This window comes from Gracilinanus agilis, chromosome 2 (assembly GCF_016433145.1).
Source record: "Gracilinanus agilis isolate LMUSP501 chromosome 2, AgileGrace, whole genome shotgun sequence".
Lineage (NCBI taxonomy): Eukaryota > Metazoa > Chordata > Mammalia > Didelphimorphia > Didelphidae > Gracilinanus > Gracilinanus agilis.
Window position 1 is genome coordinate 585,655,234 of NC_058131.1, and position 23,414 is coordinate 585,678,647.

General features: G+C 35.3%; 1 protein-coding gene across 1 annotated transcript in view; it reads left to right on the plus strand.

The window, feature by feature from the left end:
- Positions 1 to 23,414, plus strand: part of ADAMTS17 (ADAM metallopeptidase with thrombospondin type 1 motif 17) — a 515,727-nt gene that overhangs the window by 308,456 nt on the left and 183,857 nt on the right. Inside the window, exons 9-10 of the mRNA XM_044665411.1 lie at positions 3,934 to 4,074; positions 7,022 to 7,172. Of these exons, the coding sequence (XP_044521346.1) occupies positions 3,934 to 4,074; positions 7,022 to 7,172 (292 nt within the window). The remainder of the gene's footprint in view (positions 1 to 3,933; positions 4,075 to 7,021; positions 7,173 to 23,414) is intronic.

The window sequence follows — 23,414 nt, forward strand, 5'->3', positions numbered from 1 at the left end:
ATTTAATATTAATTTTAGTAATAAAAATGATAGGTGCTTAGTAGGAATTTCTCATTTTTATATGTTTCTCTATTTTACAGAAGCTACTGTTGACTGTTCTCTCTGGCTGAGATTATATTTTTAATTAGCTTTTTTTTTTTAGCAATTTTTTTAAACCCTTGTACTTCGGTGTATTGTCTCATAGGTGGAAGAGTGGTAAGGGTGGGCAATGGGGGTCAAGTGACTTGCCCAGGGTTACACAGCTGGGAAGTGGCTGAGGCCGGGTTTGAACCTAGGACCTCCCGTCTCTAGGCCTGACTCTCACTCCACTGAGCTACCCAGCTGCCCCCTGAGATTATATTTTTAAGTATATTTTCTCCTTCCATTTTCATCATACTTCATTCACAAAATCGGGGAACATGCTACTTTCAAGGAAGCGTTTGGTGTCTACTGTAAAGAACTGTATAAAATTATAGCTGAAAAATATGACCAGAAAATATTTACTAATGAAGGACAACATGAATTTGGAGAAAGAAGACCAGTGTTCAAATCTTGGTTCTTCTCATTCCTAACCATGTCGTCTAGAACAAGTTACATATATTTTTATGTATGTAGTATAGTATAGTATGTAAGACTTTAGTTTCTTGATCTGTAAAATTAGAAGGATTGGACTGGACAACCCATTCAGATCCCTTCCAACTTTTAATCTATGATCCTGTGATTTATGAAGATTTGACCATCCTTTGCTAGAACTAGGAAATGAAGTTGATAAAAGAGGGGCAGCTATGTGTTACAAGGAATAGAATGCTAGACGTGGGATTATGAAGACCTGGGTTCAAATGTAGCAAAAGATATTTTCTAGCCAAAGACCTTGGGTAAGCCACTTCATCTCTGTCTGCTTTAGTTTCCTCATTTATAAAATAATAATAGTTCCTATCTCCCAGGTTTCTTATGAGGATAAAATGAATTAATGTTTGAAAGTATCTTACAAAGCTTAAGGTGCTATGTACATGCTAACTGATGCTGCTGCTGTTGTTATTGGTATGTCCCTTGTATCCTACCTACTAAATCAACTATAAAGCACAAGTCAGGATTGTTGACATCATTTATATAAGCCAAATGTCATTGTGTTTGAAGATAAAATCAAAATGAGACTCTTAAGTTTTTATTGCATCTGGCAAATCTGGACTGTATTGTGTACAGGGCATACAAGAGCATTTCAAGCCCTTAGCGATTTCAAATGAAAATGACTGTGGTCCACTTAACTTTAAAAGTTTTTGTTAAATATTATCTTGCCAGAAATAATAGATGCCTCTGGAGATAGACCTAAAATAATATGGAATTTTTAGTTGTGTAATCTTTAATTTAAACTAAAAATAGTATAAATAGTAGTTTATGTAAACCTCAAATATCAAGATTCTTAGCCCAATGCAAGTTCATCACAACTGCAAATTTATGAGGCATTTAAGGTTTAAACATTCTAATCCAGATCAAACATGATATATGTTAGAGGCTAGCTTCAGAAACCTAAGAATTCCACTCACTTTACTGATGCTAATGACTGGAACATTCCTAAGGGAAATCCTTCTCAGAAGACTTACAGGGTGAAACTCTATTCTAACATAACATTTTTAGTCTTAAATCAGGGGCAATGTCAGGGGCATGTAGTCATAGAGGCTGTATAGTACATTAAAAAAATTATGCCTTTATAAATGTCAGTTGCCTTTTTTGAGTCCTTTTCTTTAGGTCTTTGCTTAAATATTCTGGCAATGCTAAATGGTTACATTAAGAAACTTCAGCAGTCTCTGGTCTAGGCTCACTTTATTAGAAATTTGACCACCAAAGGAAAAAATGTGAATGGTTATAATATAATATTCTTCTATGTGTCTGTGCATGTGAGTAAACCACATTCTTCCAGTGCCTCATGTGACCCTTGCTTATAGTTTCTAAACTAAAAACTAGCTTTTCCCATCCTTCTGACCATTTGATGATCCCTCATGCAAGCTCTCTCTGAGACAGACAGGAAGATGTTTCCTGAAACTCAGAAAAGGAAAGTGTATAAGACATTTTTTTGCGGTTTAAATTAACTTCTTACTGTATACATTTTTTCTAAGGTTCAGTTGCTAGTCTACAAAGTTTAGGATGAATTTTTTTTTAGCTGAGTTGAGAATTATTTACAGAGCTAAAAGAAATCATGAGTAGTTAAGAAGAATATTTTCTAAAGTCTGGCTTCAAGGAATAGAGTTACTAACAGGAGACTTGTAGACAGATTGAAGTATCTCAATATGATGCCATTATTAATCAAACACACAGATTTTATTTTGAATCTTCCCCTCAAATTTGACTCTTTCACTTTGAATAGCAAACCTTAATCAGGAGAAAAGAGTTCTACACTAAGAAATTTAGGAGTCAAAAATTCTAGATTGAAAAAGCTAGTAGTGAAAAATCTAAACAGGAGACTTCCTTTAGAGAACAGCAACAGAATTTTTCTTATGTCTAAGAGTTTACTCTTGGTGTGGGAAAAATAAAATCTTGGGATAATAGGTTCAATAGTCTTTTTTTTTCCCCTACCACCACCTTCTCTCTCTCTGCCTCTCTGTCTCTGTCTCTCTTTCCCCCTAAACCATCCCCCTCCATCTGCTTTCCTTGATTCCCCCCTCCTCACCCCACTTCTCTCAAGACTTAGGCAAATGAGGTTAAGTAGCTTGCTTAGGTCACACAGCTAGAAAGAATCTGAGAACAGATTTGAAGGCAAGTCCTCCTGACTTCAGGCCTGGCTCTCTATCCACTGAGCCACCTAGATGCCCCCATTTTCTCTCTTAATAAGAGTTTTTCTTCTTCCCATTTAAAAATTCTATATATCATGGTCTTAAGAAAGCACTGGATTTCCTAGGATTGGGTATATCTAGATAAAAATGAAGTAGAAAGCTCAGTAATCTATTCAGGATAGATAAATGAATGAATTTATGAACTGTCAGCCTCTCTTGGGACAATCAGTATAAGATGCATGTGTATTGTGAGGTAAATGGACAATCAACCAAAGGAACAAAAAAAATATGATTGAACTGTCTTATGCAAATGCTAAAAACAATGTCATTTATTTTGACCTGGTAGACTACTTCAATTTTTAAGGGTTTTATCTCTACATTTTACCTTTACATCCTTACCACATTTCAGATAATCAATTAAAATTTACAAAACACTTTCCCATTAAAAATTTTAACATCACGCCACTTCAAGATGATGTACCAAATATCAGGTCAAATTCAAAGTATCTTTTGATAACTAATAAATTTGGCTAATATCAGGCAATTCCTCTAAACATTATTATAAAAACAAATTTAAGGAAAAGAGAATCTTTTCAGTGGATACCTAGACATTAAGTTTAGGGGAGAATGTTGAAATATTGATCTCAGTTTTTCAGATTCAGCCATCTACATTCATCAGTCTCAATAATGACTTGCTCAGATTAAGTAAACAAACTTTAAGGAAGGGAATGGAAATGAGAAACAATGTGAGTGATCTAGATAAGCTCAGGCTAGGCAATTAACATTACATATCTATTTCTTCATGTCTCAGTTGTACCTTTATGTATGCTACTTTAACACTGTAAAGTCCCATACCAATGAATGGATTTTGAAACAGGGTTTATAAAACAAGAATAAGTTTTACTCTATTAGCTCTCCGAAGTTTGTGAATTGAAAATTCTGTCAAAGTAAATCATCTTTAACCATCCTTGGAATAAGGATATGATAACAATGTTGATTACTTCATAAGATTATGGCCAGCATTTTACATGGGGATCTTCAGTTAGTTTTCTGTGTATGTGTATGTAATTTTGCATCATATAAAATTGACTTTTTTAAGATTGTTGATATAATTTATTTTTAAAGGCCATGTGAATTTCAAATACTGTGTTAGCATTTCTATTTCTCTTTCTTTCTCTTTGAATAGCATGGGAATGAGCCATGACGATGACCATTTGTCCTGTGCAGGAAGATCTCATATAATGTCTGGAGAGTGGGTCAAAGGCAGGAACCCCAGTGACCTCTCGTGGTCTTCCTGCAGTCGAGATGACCTTGAAAACTTCCTCAAGTAAGCCCTTCCTAAATAACACTGCAGATACAAGATACTTCCAGAAACAAAGAAGTTATAGCCCAAATAAATCTTTAGCCAGGTAGTACAAAGGCAGAAGCATGAGAATTGAGGATTGACTTCATGAAAAATTGAGATACATTTCACACTAAAGAGCTGTTTCATACCTTTGACAAAGGAAAACATTTTTGTAGAGAACTCGATAGCTCATTTTCTTAAGTGTACTTATACTCCCAATACCTAGCACAACATTTAGCATACAAGCACCAAAACCTACTGACTGACTGAAAATTTCACCCCTATGACATTGGTTTGAAAAACTCTTATCCCAATTGTTTTTAAAACATACAAATTGAGAATGAATAGTAATTTTGTGATGTTAGCAAACAATAGGCACCACACAATCCAGTTCTAACCTAAAGTTTTCATATGTGGATTTAATATTCATTTCTTGGGGATAGTGATAATTTATGATGCTCTTAATGCCTCCCTTAAGTGGTACTTCAGATATAGAGATTACTTTGACTCCTCTATTTGGAAAGATGACTTTATTTTCGTTCTTGGTTTGAATGAAACCGACTTTGAAGAATTCGACTTGTCAGTCTCCTTTGTGATTTAATGTATGCATCTATGTTGACATTCTGGCTCCCACAAACACTCATTCTGGAGCTTGTTCTAGAAATATAGTGATTTCTTGTTTCGCTTACAATAAGGTAGATAACAAGCATAGAAAGACTCCAGTCCTATGGTTTTCATCCCTGTTCTTACCAATTTTGATGTCTCCCCTGTCAGTGAGGGAATTTTTCAATTTCTAGACATAAAGAGCTTAAGAAGGTGGCAAAGGCATATGATGAATGATGTTATTCTTAACATGGCATATTTTACTACCACGCAGTGTGAGGATAGACCATTACAAAGAATTATAAAGCATTTCAAAGTCGCTTGAAACATTTAAGGAAGAATCTTTAATTTCTGCTCATCTTATGGCATTGGGTTTGGTAATGTAAGGATATTCTCAGAGGTAAAGTGTGTGAATACATGCATGTGCCTTCTCATTTCTTTTCTCTTGAAATATCTTATGTAATTTGTTTTCATTGACTTCTCCTTAGACTTAAGTATCAGATTTTAAGAATGTGTTCAGCCTTGAGTAGTTGATGGTGATTTCTCTTTTTATAGTCCTTTTCATGTCACTGAGACTTGATTTTTGTTTTCTTGTTGGAAACAGACAAAAATCTCAGACCTTTTTAAAACTTTATGTTTTATTGATTTGTTTTGTTTTTATGTTACAAAAATGAACACATTAGTTCGACTTTGTGAGAAGTTTCTTGCAACAAAGTAAAACAGTTAAGTAAAAACTAGTAATACAGTGACCTCATCTGAAAGTACATGCAACATTCCAAGTCTTTTGTTTTTAAACCCTTACCTTCTGCCTTAGAATTGAAACTAAGTATCAGTACCAAGGCTGAAGAGAGGTAAAGGCTAGGCAATTGGGGCAAAGTGACTTGTCACTTAGAAAGTAAGGTCACATTTGAACCAAGGTCTTCCAGTCTCCAGGCCTGGCTCTTTATCTAACTGCCCCAATATTCAAAGTCTATAGTATCACCCTCCTTCTAGGGTTATGTTGGCAAATATTTAACAGCTGACTCTGGTGGGGGTGGAGAGTGAGGAGGGTACACATAAGATACTTAAAAGTAATCTAATCTACTTTATTCACTTTTTCTCCAACACTAAATTCTAAAGCCATCAATAAAATAATAAATGAACACTCTATTAGTAGTGTTTTTCAATTTCTAAGGAATAAATGCTCATACTGAAAATGTAATTAGTTCTTGTAAACTAGTATGAGCTCTAATATACATCTTTTTCCATCTTTCTATTTTAAAAAATAAAAGAAATCTATTCTCTTTCCCTCCATTTCTTGTTCCCTCTATCACATTGAAGGAGAAAAGGGAGGAAGGGGAATTCCTTAAATACAAATATGCATAGTCAAGCAAAACAAATGTCTTCCTTGGCAATACAAATGCACACACACACACACACAATGAATATATTTTTCTGCACCCTAAATCAGTCACCTCTTTAGCATGGATAGCATGTTCCATCATCAGTCCTCTGGAATTAGGAATGGTCATATTTACCATGATTCTGATGGTTTTCCTAATTATTTATTCTTCTATAAATTATTCTGGCTTTGCTCATTTTATCATCTGTTTAAATTTTTTATTTTTATATATAATATATATGAATAATATATTATATATATATATATAAATTTTATATATATAAATTTTAAATTAAATCAGATAAAATCCATGAAGTCTTCCGCAAATTATATTACCTAGCTATTTTCTGACTTCATCAGGAAGCACTGGCCTGCCTATGTAGATAGATAACATGGTGCTATAAAGTTCCACCAACTGTGTTAACAGAATTATGTCTGGGAATAGAATTGCCATTAAATATTGATCTGGTGTTGATTTTTTTCAAAGACCAAAAGCAACCCTATGCAAGCCCAGTCTTTGCTTGCCTGATGTCTGCTGTTAATAAGAAAAATTAAGAAGAGTAGTTCATTTCAAATGTTTTAAAAAACATTTAAAACATTTGAGCCTTAAAAAAAAATCTGTTTCCCAGAGAAAAGGAAGTCAATCTTGTTTACTTGATCCCTAGACTCTCTTTATAAGTCACCAAAATCCCATGGATTTCAAACATGGAAGACAGACTTTTTGACAGTATAGGAAAGCAACAAGGCCACTGAAAAGAATGTATCCTTGTGCCTGGATTCCTTTAGGAGAAATAATTTGGAAGTGTGCTTCAAAAAAATAAAGAAAAAGAAACCACAAATACATACATACATATGTATATATATATACATTTATTATATATGCATATATATATAACTTATTATATATATATATATTTATAGTAGGTTAATTCTTGAATTTTTCAGATCAAAAGTCAGTATGTGTTTGCTGGTAACAGATCCCAGAAGTCAGTATGCTGTGCGGCTTCCTCACAAACTCCCTGGCATGCACTACAGTGCAGAGGAACAGTGCCAGATCCTCTTTGGAACCAATGCAACTTTCTGTAAGAACATGGAGGTAAGTTCTATCCAGGGGACACAACCTGAGTGAAAAGTTCAGAAAGGAATCAAAAACAAATCCATAGGACAACTGGTCCTATTTCAACTTACAGATCATCTAATATATGAGCCTATGTGCACATTTAACAGCACCATAACATCACCATTTCAGGGAATGTGTGTATTTGGGGGAGCTAGCAGGATGGGGGCGGAATACAACATTATTACTCTCTAAAAGCAATTTTATATTAAATTTTAGTCACTAAATCATTTAATAAAAGTGTATTATGAAGTGCCTACCATGTGCCAGGAACCATACTAATCACTGGGAATTCAAAAAGAGGTAAAAGACACTCCCTGCCCTCAAAGAATTTACAATCTAATGAGATGGGTGTCTGGGAAATATATTTAAACTGTCTTCTTTGGCTTGTAAATAGTTTCTACATCCTATTCCGTTCATTATATGTGATTTAAAAGTCATTAAATACTTCTGAGTTATACTTATTCAACCATGTAGCAAACATCTAATAAGCTCTTCGTGGAATGAGAGAATTTGGCAAAGTAACATATCATTATAAGCTAATTAAGGAGCAACACCTAACAAATAGGGCCATTGGACCTTCTGGTGGCTACTGAGAGAACCAAATAAACAGGATAAATTCAATATATGAATGGACTGGTGATTTTATTAAATAAGGGTTCTCTAATCAACTAATGAAGCTCATAATGTAACCCTCATCTTTTCTAATTTGTATGTGTTTTCCTACACAAATTCTGTAGAGGTTTTAAAAATTGTATAAGAACATTTCTTTCTTCTTGTTATTTTACTAGTATAAAAATGGCTGTTATTTTTAATTTTTGTAGCTTAAAAAGTATGAAACTTACTTGATCATCAAAACAACCCAAGCAAGGCAACAAAGCAGTTATTACTATTTACATTTACAAATAAGAAAATGAATTTCAGAAGAATTAAAGACTCCCAAAGTTAGAGGAAATAATAAGTATCAGAGGCAGGAATAGAATCTGAGATTTCTAACTCAAGATTTTGAAGTTCTAAGTGTATCCACTTGGGTGACCTCTCTCTTACCTTCCATTCTCATTCTATGTTGAACCAAATCTTTCCTTCTCAAATACAGAGTTATTGTAAAAACATTTTGTCCTGTGATTTCATTGGTGTAGGCAATACTTGCTACAGAATCTTCCTCTATCAAAGTGTTTCAGCAACTTCTTTGCAGTTTAGAGAGTATGTTTGCCCAAAAGCACCCAACTGGTATATGTCAGAGGCAGAACCTCAGCCAAGGCCTTCCTATCTTTGAGACTATTCCTGTCCTGCCTCTCCTATATCACTGGGGGGGAAAAGATAGCTTTGTTTGATCCCTGCTTATGGTCACATAATATCTATCTTCTTCAGAGAATAGGTTTTATATAGAGGCAGAATAGGCGACCAACATCATAATGTGAATCAAAGGTGAACAAAAGAGCTCTTTGGCCAAAATGATCTTTTCTTTTGCCTTGCTGTAGAAACTAATATTAACATATAACACTTTACTATTCTACTTGATTAGGGGATTACTCTCTCAAATCACACTTAGATTAACAGATAGGGCCCCAGAGCACAGATCATACTTCTCTCCTCAGGATTCTTAAGTGATAGCTTTGAGGAGATGTGAGGGTTTCCTTAATACTATCGCTTATAAACTTGTACAAGTGTGATCTTCTTTTGATGATTAAGTAAATATCAATTAGCCAGCCAGATTTAATTAGCTTTTAGAAAGAGGTATAAAAAAGAATATTTGATGTAGAATATCTCGAAATGGGATCAGACTTTCCTAGAAGTACAGAAAGACTCCAGGGAAATGGGCTTGAGTCTAGAAAACCCTGTGGCATATGGAAACTCCCAGTTTTTGGTTGCTTGAAGTCCTTTCATCTGCTTCATGGGGCCCTCTCAAATTTCCCCTTTGCAAAGTACTGCAACTTACTGCAGTACTGAAGCTATCTTTCCTCAGAATATTTAGTTTTTTCTCAGCTTCTAATGCAGATGCCAGGACTCCTGGAAAATCCACAATCTTCTAAAGTTCACAGAATCATTCTATGGTGAATGGTAGTGGAGGACAATGGCTTTTTCCTTCCTTTCCCAAGAAATTTCATTTCATTTCAGGGAGTTGGCTACAACTATTTCCACCACAAGGCCAACTGACAACTAGAATACCTAATTCCAAACTAGTTTACTCTTTTTATGGAAGACCTACAGGGTATGACAAACTGTGCAATCTTAACATACTTCTTATATAGCATTATTTCATTTCATCCAGTGACTCAAAAAGCTCTACTGCTTCCCAACTTGATTAGCTATGTTGTTTACACTTAGTTTAATGCCTTTGATTCAGTAGAGGTGATTTCACTTAATGTAGGTATCAGAGTATAGCAGTGATGGGCAACCTTTTGAGCTTGGTGTGTCAAAATTCACCAAAAAACTGAGCACTCTCAGGTGGTGTGTCACTTCAAGGGAAAAAAAACATACTTTCATGATATTTATAGTTTGAATAACAAAAATATATAATTGTAATATATAACTGTATTTAATAAACCAAAATAGGTAAATTAATATAGGTAGAATTGTCATCTATAGTGCACAGAGTGGCTTCACTACACTACAGCAAATGTTTCATCCTTGGCATGCAGCCCCATACTTCTCTGTGCACAGCCACGTGTTATCAAAAATGGCTACGCGCATGTCATAGGTTTGCCATCACTGGTATAGAACTTCTTAATTATTTTAAGTGAGGCAGAGGCAATTGATTGATGATTCAATTGACCTCACCACAACCAACTCTTTTTAAAAAAACCTTACCTTCTGCCTTAGAATTGATACCAAGCATACGTTTTAAGGCAGAGAGAGCTAAGGGCTAGGCTATTGTTATTAAACCACTTCCTAAGGGTCACACAATTAAGTATCTAAGGCCACATTTAACCCAATTCTTCCTAACTGCAGACCTGACATACTATCCACTCAGCTCCCTACTTCTCCCACCCCATTCTTACTATAGTATGAAATTAGTTATCAAACTAGTTCAAAGAGAGTAGACTTCTAGCCATAACCTATGTAACTTACATAGTCTACTTTCTTTGCTCCTAATCACATGTGAATAATATGCCTGAAGGAAATCAAGAAGTAATACTTATTGAGCCCACTAATGTGTGTTCCTTAACCTCAAATTGGCAGTGACTCTTACATAATAATCCTTTTATTCACCACTTTCTGATTCTCTGGCACTTTCTCCACAGTGATGTGACCAAACCTTTTCTCTCCTTAAGTCTTTGATTCTACTCTATTAGTCATTATCAGACTTCTTCCAAAAAGAAGATTGACCATCTAATATAAATTTCCTTAACTTGTCTCCCCCACACTTATAAATTTCTAAGTGTCCTCATCATTTCTATATCACAGTCCTTATTCTGAGGAAGAGATGGCTCATATCTCTTCCAAATCTAATCCATCTACAGGAATGTACCCTTGAATCTCCCCCTTTTCTTCCCCTCCATGACCTTGCTCCCATCTCCCTTTCATCCACCTTGAATCATTTTCTTTCCCTTTTTATTTCCTCTTACCCATGAACAGTGTTCAGATATCCTATCCAAAAAAATAAAATAAAATTCTCCTTTTAATCCTGCTATTATTGTGAACTATCATTTTCTTTCCCTTCCCCTCTATTCCCTGTCTCTTCCCCAGAGACTTTTTCTCCTTCCTTCTCTATCCCCCATTTCTTTCCTACCACTTTCCTGAGGCTATTGTCACTAATATTACTACTCACTTTCTTATATTTATTTGTAGTTATTTTACATTTCTCCTTATTTTCTTTTGACTCATAACATTCCTTCATTTCATTAAAAAGTTTTTTTGCCTTTACTCATTTTTTTCACTCTCCGTGCTTGTTTTTCTGGTTTTCTTTTGAGGATTTCTTTCCTTTTTTCTCCTTTGTTTTTATTTATACTTGTGCTTTTTGGCAAATTTCTTGCTGTTTTGAAGTGATGAAGAGGACATGACTCCTTACTCAGCCATCTTGCCAAAACTTGTTTTATAATTTTTTCAAAGCACTGTGACAAATATTCTTCAAAGCACATTTGCCAATGCTTATCACTAAATCTAATGACCTTAAAAAAGGTCTTTATCTTCCTTGAGTTCTCTGTAGCATTTAGAGTTTTAGGCAACATCATATAATAGCAAAGAATATTAGATTCCAAGTCACCAGCCATGTTTCAGTCCTTTTCTTCCACTTCTAGTTGTTTCTGGACCTCAGTTTCTTTGTTTTAAAAATTGAGAAAATGATAAATAATTTTTTTAATTGAGATGATGATACTTATACTGCCTAGGGTAGGTACTCTACAGTACTCTACAGGCAGCTAGATGACCCAGAGGATAGTGCATTGAACTTCAAATACAGAAGACTTGAGTTCAAATGCAGCCTCAGAGTCTTATTATTTGTGTGACAGTAGTGTTGTAGAGGCAGAATTTTAAACTTTGCCCTTTCTCTGACTTTCCCCTTCCTCCCTGTTCTCTGAAGCCCTTGACACACCTAATCTTCAGAGTTCCTCTCTGACTTATCCCCTCCCTTTCCTGCTTCATCCTTGATACTGCCCCTCTTCTCCTCCTTCCTAAGCAAGGACAGCCAGCTGTCTTTAGTCTACCTGCTGTCATCAGTCCTGTCATTCAGTCACATATGTAAAATGTTCATAAACTGACTGCTGCAACTACTCTGGGAGAATACTCTCTAAGCCTGCATGTGTTACCAATAAATCTGCCTCTTTCCAGGATCCTGGGTGTCAGTGAGATTCCTTGCTGTAACAGTTCTAATCAGAAGATTAAAACTTTGACAAACAGTAGGTGTGTAATAAATGTTTACTGATTGGTCTTAGGCAAGTTACTTAACCTCTAACTCTTAGTTTCCTCAATTGTGAAATGGGGATCAAAGCACTAGATCACAGACTTGTTGTAAGGTTCCAATGGGATAATATTTGTAAAGTGCTTAGGTACATACTAGGTATTTAATAAATGCTTGTTTCCTCCTTTCTTCCCTACCTGCTTCACAGGTCTTTGGTGAGAAAAATATTCTGTAAACCTTTAAGTTTTATATATCAAAGAGAGAATTATTGTTATTGACAGTTCTTCCTTCTCATTCTTTCTCCCTTATCTTCTGTGATACTATATATAATATCTATGAAACATACCTAGTATGATACTCCTGGTTTTCCTTCAACTCTTTTGATTTTTTTTCTGTCTTATTTGCTGATCCCATATCCTCTCACTCTTAAACACTGATATTTTCTACACTCCTTTCCTTGATACTGACTTCTATTTGGATTCTCTATTATTCTCCTTTGGAAATTTGATTCATATCCATCACTTCAATATTAACATGTTTGCAGAGTGGCTCCTGACTCCATAACTCCACCTTTAATCTTTCCCTTGAAGTCAATTATTGTATTCCAAACTACCAGATACCTAATAACTAACCTATTCCTCAAATTCATTGCATCCAATACTGAACTTGTCTGCTTTCACATAAAACTTAACCTCTCTAACATTCCTATTTCTGTTGGTGGCCCTTTGGTGACATTTTATGTCCCTTTCAGCTCTAAATTTGTGATCCTGGTCACTTGGCTCTTTAACTTAATTGTATCTTTGATTATTCTTTCTCTCCATCCTGTTCTGCCAATACTGCTATCCCAATGTATCTTCCATCTATTCCCTGTTTTCTACTTCTCTTCTAACTACCTTAGTTCAGGATCAAGTTTCTCTTCACCTGAACTAAATTAACTGGTTTTCTTGACTCTAGTCTTTTCCTTCTTCAGTCCATCTTTCAAACTGCTGTCTGACTAAACTTCCTAGGGAATTGCTTTGATTATATCACCACTGCCTGATTCTTTATAAAGATAAAGCAAAAACACCAGGAAGTGAAGACCTAAGCAAAAAATAAGTTCTGGGTAAGCTGAACAGTTTCCAAGGTAGTGTCAACCTGAAAAAATACAGAACTACCATATAATGATGGTCCTTAATAGAAATAGAAAGATTAATCTAGGAAGCTGCCCAGAACCTCAGTCCTGGGACTTCCCCTGGTCAACAGAATGCAGGGTGCTTATATAGATTTTGGAGATGGGGAGGGCTTATGCTCCGTCACTTACTTGAAACTTGTATTAGCCACAGTCTCAACTGACTGAGAGACTAGGGGCAATAGCCAAAGGTTAGGGTACTTGAGAGTAGCCTAGACACAAGAGGAGAAACTAAGAAAACAAAAAGGGGTTTTAAGACTTGATTATATCTGCTAATCCTATCTGAAGTAATCAAAGGTTGTTTGAGGGTTTATGGTTCAGTCTGAGACAAAGGTTCCCAAAGAACTTTCTTGAAGTCTCCCTGTCAGGAACAAGAATCAATTTGGAGTTTCATAAAACTACAATGTCAGATCAAAAAAAAAATGAAAATCAATATATTTGCCAAACTGGAGAAACCCTCAAGTATCTCTCTATTTCCTATCAAATAAAGTATAAATTCCTAAAAGCACAAGGCTCTTAAAATCTTATTCCAAACTACATTTCCAGCTTTATTTCATACTATTCCTTTTTGCATACTTTATGATTCTGACAAATGGGACTACGGTTCATTTTGGTCTTACCATCTCTATGTTTTGTTTTATGCTTGAAAAAAGATTCTATTTCTTCCCATCTCTACTTGCTGAGGTTCATCCCTTCCTTCCAAGCCCACCTCAGATTTCACATCCTTTCTGAAACTCTCTTCTTTATTCTTGCAGCTGAAAATGACCTTTTCTACCTCACATTCCTCAAAGTGCCTGGACCTTTCCTTAGCACTTGGTGAATATCTTTTTTTCCCATTCATTTGAAAGTTCCTTGAGGGGAGGCTTTAATAAATGTTCCCTTTAATTAAGAATTAATTTTAAAAGTGCCTTTAATAAATGTTGAAATTAACTGAGTCACAGGGCTATAAGATTTTTGGGGGAGGGAGGGGAAGGCAGAAAAATCAGTATCTGGGAAAGGCAGGAATGGATAAAAACAAATGGTAGGTGGTCCCAGAGCAGTGATGGTGAACCTTTTAGAGATTGTGTTCCATGCCTTCCCTGCAGAGATCAAGTGCTGTGTCCCATCCATCCCCCACCATACTCCACACAGGGGAGGAAGAAAGAGTTCTCATTGGGGGGCTGGGCAGAAGGATGGATGACGTGAAAAAAATGTTCTCAGGTATGGTGGAGAGGGGAAAGGGAGCAGTTCCACTGCAGTCCTTCTGGCTTTCTAGTAACAATCTCTGGCAGTGGACTGCATGTGGCCCCAGAGATTACTCTGTATGCCCTCTTTGGCGCATGTACCATAAGTTCACCATCACAGTTCTAGAAAATTGTGAAAACCTGAAGCAGCTGATTGTAGAGAAGAAGATACTAAGAGAATAACAGAAGAGAAATTCTACTTACTTCCCAAACTTGCATAGGGTCAGAGATGTCTGTTTATGTTAGGCTGGTAGAATGAGTTTCCTAAATGGGTCATGACATAAATTGAGACAGAAGCTGAGCAAAGGAAGCCACTCATGATATAACCACAATGATTCTCTCCTCAAGAAGCTGGTTGGTTCAGCATAAAATGTAGATAAAATGGATGAAGAAGCTATACTTATCTTTAATGGAATTGGGACAGAAAGGTGAATCTGAAAGTGAAAAAGTTCAGATAGTATTTTTCTCTCTTCTGTTAGGATATTAGTAGAGGTCAATAGAAAATAATCATTTTAATCCATTTAGGGCCTTTCTTCCAAGAAGCTCAAAATACTGAGTATATATTGGGATTCTCCCATTTTGTAAGTTGCTATGGAAGTCAAAGGGAGGAACATTTATTCATGTAGGTCACCAGGAAAAACAAAACATTTTTTCCTACTTACGCTTTCCTTGAGAGTTTCACAGGTAATAAAATGAATGAAATCAGCATTTTCTTCTCCAGGCCCAGCATGAATTATTACTTTCTCAGAGAAGTGAGGGAGTCCTTATTTGCAAGACTGAGTTAAATGACTTACATTTGATGTTGTAACAACTAGTCAGTGATTCAGTGGTATAGATAAGAACAGAGCTTAGGTCTTCTCATTATAAGACCAATTATCTTTCCATTAAGAAATAGCAGTATATAATGTGTGAGAGGGCAAGGGAAGAAGGAAGGAAAAGAAAAGTGAATTTTTCACACTAATGATCTCAAAATAGACCCACTAATTTTAAAAGAAAAAATCAAACCATATTTTTATTTCTGAATCAGGGAAGGGTTAATACTTATGCAAATAAACTAATTTATAGGAAACCCAAACACTTAGAATTTTGTTTTCTGAATTATTTTGTTTTCCTTGATACCCTTTTTATTCTTTTTTGTGGCTTTAAGTTTCTGGATGTTGGTTAACCTTTATTATTCGTATTGTACTTATCATCAATAGAATATAAGAAATTTAGGTTCCATCCAGCTAGAGATTTTTTATTTTAACAGCATAAAACCCAGGCAAGCAAAAACATAGTAAGACTTTAAAGCTACATCTGGCCCCTACTCAGCTTTCAGAGATGCTTTCAGAAATGTGGGTTTGAATGGTTCTGAAAGATGGATGATGACAATAATAATAATAACTCACATTTATAGTATGTATATTTGGCAGCTAGATAGAGCACTGATCCTGGAGTCAAGAAAAAATGAGTTTAAATCTGGTCTTGACCTTTATATTAATGTGACCCTGAGTAAGTCATTTAACCTCAGTTTCTTTATCTCTAAAGTGGTAATAATAATAGCATTGACCTCACAAAGATATCTTGAGGGTCTAATGAGATAATCATTGGAAAGTGCTTACCACAGGGCTCGAGATATATTGTCTTTATTGTTGTTCAGTTCTTCAAACAAGTCTAACTCTTGATGACCTCCTATGAGGGTTTTCTTGGCAAAGATTCTGGGGCAGTTTACCATTTCTTTCTCCAGTAGATTAAATCAAAGGTTAAGTGACTTGCCCAGGATTATAGTTAATTTATTTCTGAGGAATGATTTGAACTCCTGCCTTCTTGATTCCAGGTCAAGTACTCTATCCACTGAGCTGCCTCCATTGTAACATAGTAGGAATGAAATAAATATTCATTTCTTTTTTCACTTTAATGTTTACAAAACACTTACACATATTATCCTATTTAATTCTTATAACAACTCTATGAGGTAAATGTGTTAGGCCCTGTTTTATAGATGAGGAAACTGAGGTTGAGAGAAGTGAAGCAATTTACCCAAAGATACATGACTAATAAATAAATGTCTAAGGTGGGATTCAGACTTGTCATCCCCACTCCAAGTCTACTAGAACTGTACATTACAGCGGCTTTAGATTAGATGATCTTGCATGAATCTACTTTAGGTTCCCCAGAATATTTCTGGATCAAATTGATTTTCATTAAAGTGTCCTCCAACACACACCAGCTTGCCCTCATACTGAATCCCCTTAGGCACTAGGGAGGTTGAATTTTTATTTCAGTGCCACCTAAACACTTATGCACCATAGGCATCCTGAGAGCTTCCAAAACAAATCCAAATTCCACTGATATAAACCAATTGTGTTTTATAAACCAAAAACAATCAATAGAGTTCATGCTCAGGTTAGTAATGACTTTTGTAGACTAAGAATATGTGAACTTTGATTAATTGGCTGGGAAACCAGAGATTTTGGTACCCTTAATATTAAATTCTATTGTATCTAAATGCTTAAATATATAGAACAACTGTTATATGGAAAGAGACATCAAATGTGTTAAGCCATGTATCTAAAAACATGGCAACTTTGTCCTGGTTTCATGCACTGATTCCCAGCTATATACATTTTTCCAAAGTACAATATGAATTCTCAACAAAATCCTAAAAATTATTTTTAATTGAATAGCTTCAAAAAAACATCATTTAAGTAGGTATCGTATGGAAATTTTAGTAAGGAAAAAAGAAGGATTTGAGTGTCATGACCCCCCAGTGTTGTTGAGAATCATTTGATCTTAAGACCATCTAGTCTTGTCAAAACTCAGACACTGGCATTCTGATCCACCTCAAAGTCATCCAAATCCTTAGGTTGAATCAAAGACTATTTTGATGAAGGCTTTAATTGATAAATCTCTTGACTCTTGGTCTTGTGAGAAACCAGACTTCTGACCCTACATTACAGTTATTTAAGTCTACTTTGGAACATAACTTAAATATTATTGAAGAAACTGCTTTTTTGGTGAATATTTTTCTTTTTCCTTAAAAATTTCTGGAACTTTAAACCTATTATAAAAAAGAAAATAATAATAAATTATAACAGAGTTTCAAACCTGCCAAAGAAATAAAACTGTTGAACACATGCTGATGCTGGGAATCTACTATAAGTTTAACATTTTCTGTTTTATTTATTTTGGATTTGGAAGCCATTTAATACAGAACATGAAAACAATGAGAAAAGAATATGGGTAAGTTATATTTTCAGGATCCATTAGAGCAAATATAGACTATCATGTCTAGTGTACAGGTAATGTTGTTATTTTATACTTTTTTTGATGGCAAAAGAGATCTACTTCTTATAGATGACTCCAAGATGAAACACACTTTCTGATGATTAGGATTCTTCTGTTAATATCCAAACAAGATTATAGGTTTTTAGAGCTGGCAGTGGGTCTTTGAGATCATCTTGTCCAATTTAAAAGTAAGGCACCAGAAGCCCAGAGAGATAAAGGGATTTGTCTCTAGTGATTTTCAACTCCAAAGGAGTTGGCAGAACCAGAATTCATATTTAAGTCCTCCTGTTTCAGATCCAGGCAATGCTATTTCCACTACACTATTCTCACATCTTTTATTAGGATAAGGAAGTGGCATTTCTGGATCTGCCACCCACAGTAGGAAATGCCAACTTGCTATGAGTGTTTCTGATGCTCATATATCATAACCAGAAATCTTTATGAGTTTGTCTTAAGTTTGTGGGCATTCTTTTGGCACAAGATATTAGTGAACAACTTTTCAAAGTCCGATCTAAAATAAAAATGATTTCTTCATTTAAGTGTTTGGGGAAAAGTTTTGAAAAATTTTGTTGTGATCCTTGAGAATAGGCAGGAGACAGCTTGCTGCTAGGTTAAATATTTTCATGCCACTCACTGAACTATGCAAAAAAATTAACACCAAACAGTCAGCTTTAATTTTTATAACACTTAAGCTTTTCCCCACTCATTGTATCTCTCACATCTCATCTGCAGAGTGCTTGTATTGTAAGTCTCTAAGCTGTCTACAGAAATATGAACCAAAAAAAAAAATTTGGCATGTGTAGTTGGCATTACTTCCAGAAGTTACTGGCAAATATAGCTGTCTCTTCTTTTAGCCAATGGTAATGTGGTATTTTTAATTCAATAAAGCATTACCCCCTAAAAAATGCCCAAATGTAAAAGTAATAAACATTGGACAGTAAATATTTGTTAGGAAAAGGAAATACACCTTAGAAAATTAGCCTCCTCAATCTTTTTCATGATTTGAGTAATTATTCCAGATGAATTAAAGGTTCACAAATCAAAGTATGTATGCTCCTCCAGTTCTCTAACCATAAAATTGCTTTTGAAGAAGGGGGTGTTTTGAAGTCTAACAACACTTTGTAAGTTTGTTTCTTTTTGTTGTTGTTAATAGAAGCCTTGGAGACTTTCAGGTAAAAGACAACATAGGGGGCAGCTGGGTAGCTCAGTGGATTGAGAGCCAGGTCTAGAGACGGGAGGTCCTAGGTTCAAATCTGGCCTCAGACACTTCCCAGCTGTGTGACCCTGGGCAAGTCACTTGACCCCCATTGCCCACCCTTACCACTCTTCTGCCTTGGAGCCAATATACAGTATTGATACCAAGACGGAAAGTAAGGGTTTAAAAAAAAAAAAAAAAGACAATATAGTATGTGTGTAAAAAATCCATGAAATTATCCAGCCTATTTTTCAAACATTTCCCAATCTTTTTCTCAAGCCACATGACACATTTTAATGTAAGGAATCCGTAGTAGAAAAGAAAATAATGATTAGAAGTGATATTGATCAACCTTACTAGTTAACTTTGAAGTCTGACTTCTTCAAGGATCAGAAAGGAGGATGTAAATCCATTATTTTCCTTTTTTTAGTTTTGTTTTGGAAAAAAACCCAGTTATCAAAACAAGAATCCAATTGTTTTGAGTAACTTAGAATACAGGAATAAGAAAAGGGTAACCTCTACATTCTCATCCATTTAATATTGCTCTAAATTTTAAAATTTGATTCATTCTTTTTGATAACTGATGGTAAAAACTGTGAACATGTTACAGCTCTGTCCCATTCCTCCTTTTCATGACCTTTTATTTAATATGGCCTCTATCTTTCATTCACCACGTCCCATAGCACTTGGCAACATTACTATTTTTCAGGTCTCTCTCCCAAGCAACAAATAGCCCTCTTTTGGTAAATTTGCCAATGTGTATCATCCTCAATTCTTCTTAATTCAAATCAGTGCCATTCTGTCATCCATATATCTCCCTTTATCCTTTCCTTGATTTCACTGAGGTTTGCATCAGTTAAAATCAGGTTCGTTGTTTACATCTAGCCAGAACAATTCTTTTTTCTTCCAAGTTAAATTGCACCCTTTTTCTTACAGGCAAAAGAAAAAGAGAGAGGGAGAGGGAGAGGGAAAGAGAGAGAGAGAGAGAGAGAGAGAGAGAGAGAGAGAGAGAGAGAGAGAGAGAGAGAGAGAGAGAGACCTAGGTTAATCTGGCAGGACTTGAGGTAACTAGCTTCAACTTGAAATTATACACAACCTCTTTTAGACAGTGTTGTACAGTAGTAGACTCACATTGAAGCCAGTTTTCAGAGCTGTCTTGACTGTCTCATTCTCAGCTTCTTTCCAAGCATCTGCATCCTCTCCTGATGTTGTTGTACTTTGGCAGTCGATAGCCCCAATTTTCCAGAAGCATTTGAAAGTTTATGGCAGACTCTATCTGAGAGAGCCATCTAGGTTTTATGTAATCTGACCTCTTTTACATCCATGACCTCTTGACTCTCTTTCCTAAGCCGAATGCCTGGACCCCTTGACTCTCACAATACTTTGAGTGTGAAGACAGGGTCTCTGCATCAGTGGCATGAATGCAGAAAGCTTGAGCAAATCGTGCAGAGCACCAAGTTTTGCTTTTCAAGTTGGCACATCTGCTGAAGGGAAGGCTTTCAAATTGGAATTGTATTTGTGGAAAATTTGGATTAGTATCTTTTTCATCCATTTCTTGGCTTTTCTTTTTAATCTGCTTTTTGGCTTGTTTATCAGCAACACATTTTTGAGGGTTTTTACATAACCATTATCTTTCATTATTGTTTTGAATCAAAACTATAATCCAAATACCCTGACATTAAGTAGATGCACAGAATAGGGACTAGCATGCTCCCACATAATGATGAATTATGTACAAAACTCAAGAAAAATACTAAAAATAAATTTTTTATTTAAGTTGTACCTCTAGCTGAATAAAATGATACTATATGGCATTTCGATGTTTTAGGGAATTCCCTTACATTAATCTATGAAATCATTGACACATTAGAATCTGTGTCAATGGATAACCACCCCGTGATTTTTTCTGTTATTTACATGACCACCTGTTTATGAAGATGATGAGCCACTTAAACATCTAAGCTAGAGCTAAAATATTAGTGCCTAATAAGAGCAGGTCATAAAATTATAGCATTAGTAATCCCCAGAGGTTAGTATCTCCTGCCACTGGGCAACACTGTAATCTATAATCTAATATCACTGCTAACTGCATATATATGTGTGTATACACACACACACACACACACACACACACTTGTCGGTCTTTTCTTTGAAAATTTCTCAGAGGATCTTATAATGTATTCACTTATTTCACTGGCAAAGGTTTCTTAATAAAAGCACAAAACAGACTTTTTACTAGTCAATTAAAAGGACCTATCAACTGAAGGTATTGATATTAGTTGTATTAGTATCCATGATGAAATTTTTGAAAGTAATTATTGGTAGTACTGTTCATATCTATGCATTCAAAAATTCTATGTGTGTGTGTGTGTGTGTGCACACATCTATAGAAACATATTTCTTTAAAAGAGATATAGTGACTTCTCCAAAGTCACATAAAATGAGAATAAAAACTGAATCCATTTTCTTTATTCAGTTTGTTGCTATATTTAAATCAGAAAGTTGCATCCAAATCATGAACCACATAAATTTTAATAATTATGACTAAAAAAGAATCAAGCGACACTGCCACTATTTTTGTTCTACAGAATAGTTGGTCACAGTTTTTATGTTAAATAGACCACATATAGGGACTTGAAGCATTATTCCTGAGGAATGGCTTGTGGATTTGGAAAATTACAGAAGAGAACATTATATATTCATCACTTCATCTGGCTTGTATTTCTGGAGATCCCAATGAACTGTTCACTTCCTGTGGAACTCTGTTGCGATCACCACCATATGGCCTCATTACTATACAATTATTGTGTGTTTCCTATTCCTTTGGAAGTTGTAGCATTATTCAGCAGTCCTAGAGCTTATTGTATTGAGGCAAGTACAGTCATGTTTTCTTTTTAATTTATTATTACTCAGAACAACACAGTGAAGTTGGTTGCCATTACAGGCCTATTTTTCAGTTGTAGGAATTGTCATGAGTAGTATAAAAAATCTGCTTCAAGCATATATAAGCAAAATCTGTGATTAAGTTATCTTCTTTTTCTATTACTGTTTCTCTTTTCTAGGACCATAAAATATTTACAGTTAAATATTATTAGTGTAAAAGATATTGAGAAAAAACCCAAGGGTCCGTTTTAGGTCTCCTTCCCTTTTGTTATACTCTTCATCTTGCTATTTTATCAAATTCCACTATCATCTAGTCCCTCTATAAAGATGACTCCAAAATCTATATCTATAGCTCCAACTTCCCTGAAGAGCTCTAGATCAGCATTTCAAGCTTCTTCTTAGATCTCCTTAGTACCTTAAACTCAGTACAAAATAAACTGAATACCTTCCCCTTCCCCTCATTTGCTCCTCTTCTTGACTCCCCTATAAATGTCAAGGTCCTCAGCAATCTCTCTGATTTGCCTTGAAACCTCAGAGTCATCCTTGACTTTTCGTTTATATCCCCTCCCACATAAACTCACTCAATACAAGTTTGGTTGAACAATAGAGAACCCAAAGGGTAGAGTGTATGATAAGACTGGAAACCTAGATTGTTTCTTGGTTGTGTAGGGAATTAAGTAAGCAAGCACGTTCTGCTTCCAAAGTAGTACTTATTTCTTCCCCCCCTTCCAATTCCTATGATTCTAGTTTAGATTCTTTTTATCTGGTCTGGACTACTATGATAACTTTCTACCTAATCTTTCTGTCTTTGTTCTTCCTCCCCACTTCTATTTCAATTGTGGATCCCATTGCCACATTCAGCTTTCTACAACATAGCTCTGTTCATAAGTCATTCAAACAAGGATTTCTTAAGAAGTGTATGCCAGATAGTGCTAGATACTGGAGTTACAAATACAAATAATAAAAAATTCCTACTCACAAGGAATTTATATTTTTCACAGGAGAGACAAGTACATACATATGTACATACAGAAATATACATGTAGAATATTAACTATTTAAAAATAAGATATATAAATATATATCCATGAATACACACATTTTGGGAGAGAGAGCATTAAGAGAAAGGCTTTATTTAGAGTGCTTGAATTGAGTCAAGGAAGAGATGTACTCTGAAGTACAACTAATGAGGGAGGACATTCTAGGCATGTAGGGGAGCAGCCAGTGCAGAGGCATAGACTGTATCGGGTAGAGAAAAGAGACCATATGTATTAGATTTTCTTTAGGTAGAAATAGCAAGATTTGGCCATTGATTGGATACATGGAGTAAGGGAGAGTGAAGGCAATTGATTTTTTTACCCAATGTTGTTCAGTAATCCCTAGTTTTATCCACATTAACTGTCAAATCAAATCTATCTCCTGCTATTCTTCACACATCCTAAATTCCAGGAAAACTGGATTATTTACTAATCATCCTGAATGTCTCTAGCTATATGCTTTTGCTCATATTTTCCCCTCTCCTTGAAATGCACCTTCTTTCAGTTGTATCTTTCCAAATTGCCATCCTTTAAGGTATAGCTCAGATACTATCACCAAGAATCTGCCTTGGAGACAGGTAATCATTTTCTCCTCTGAACAACCTACT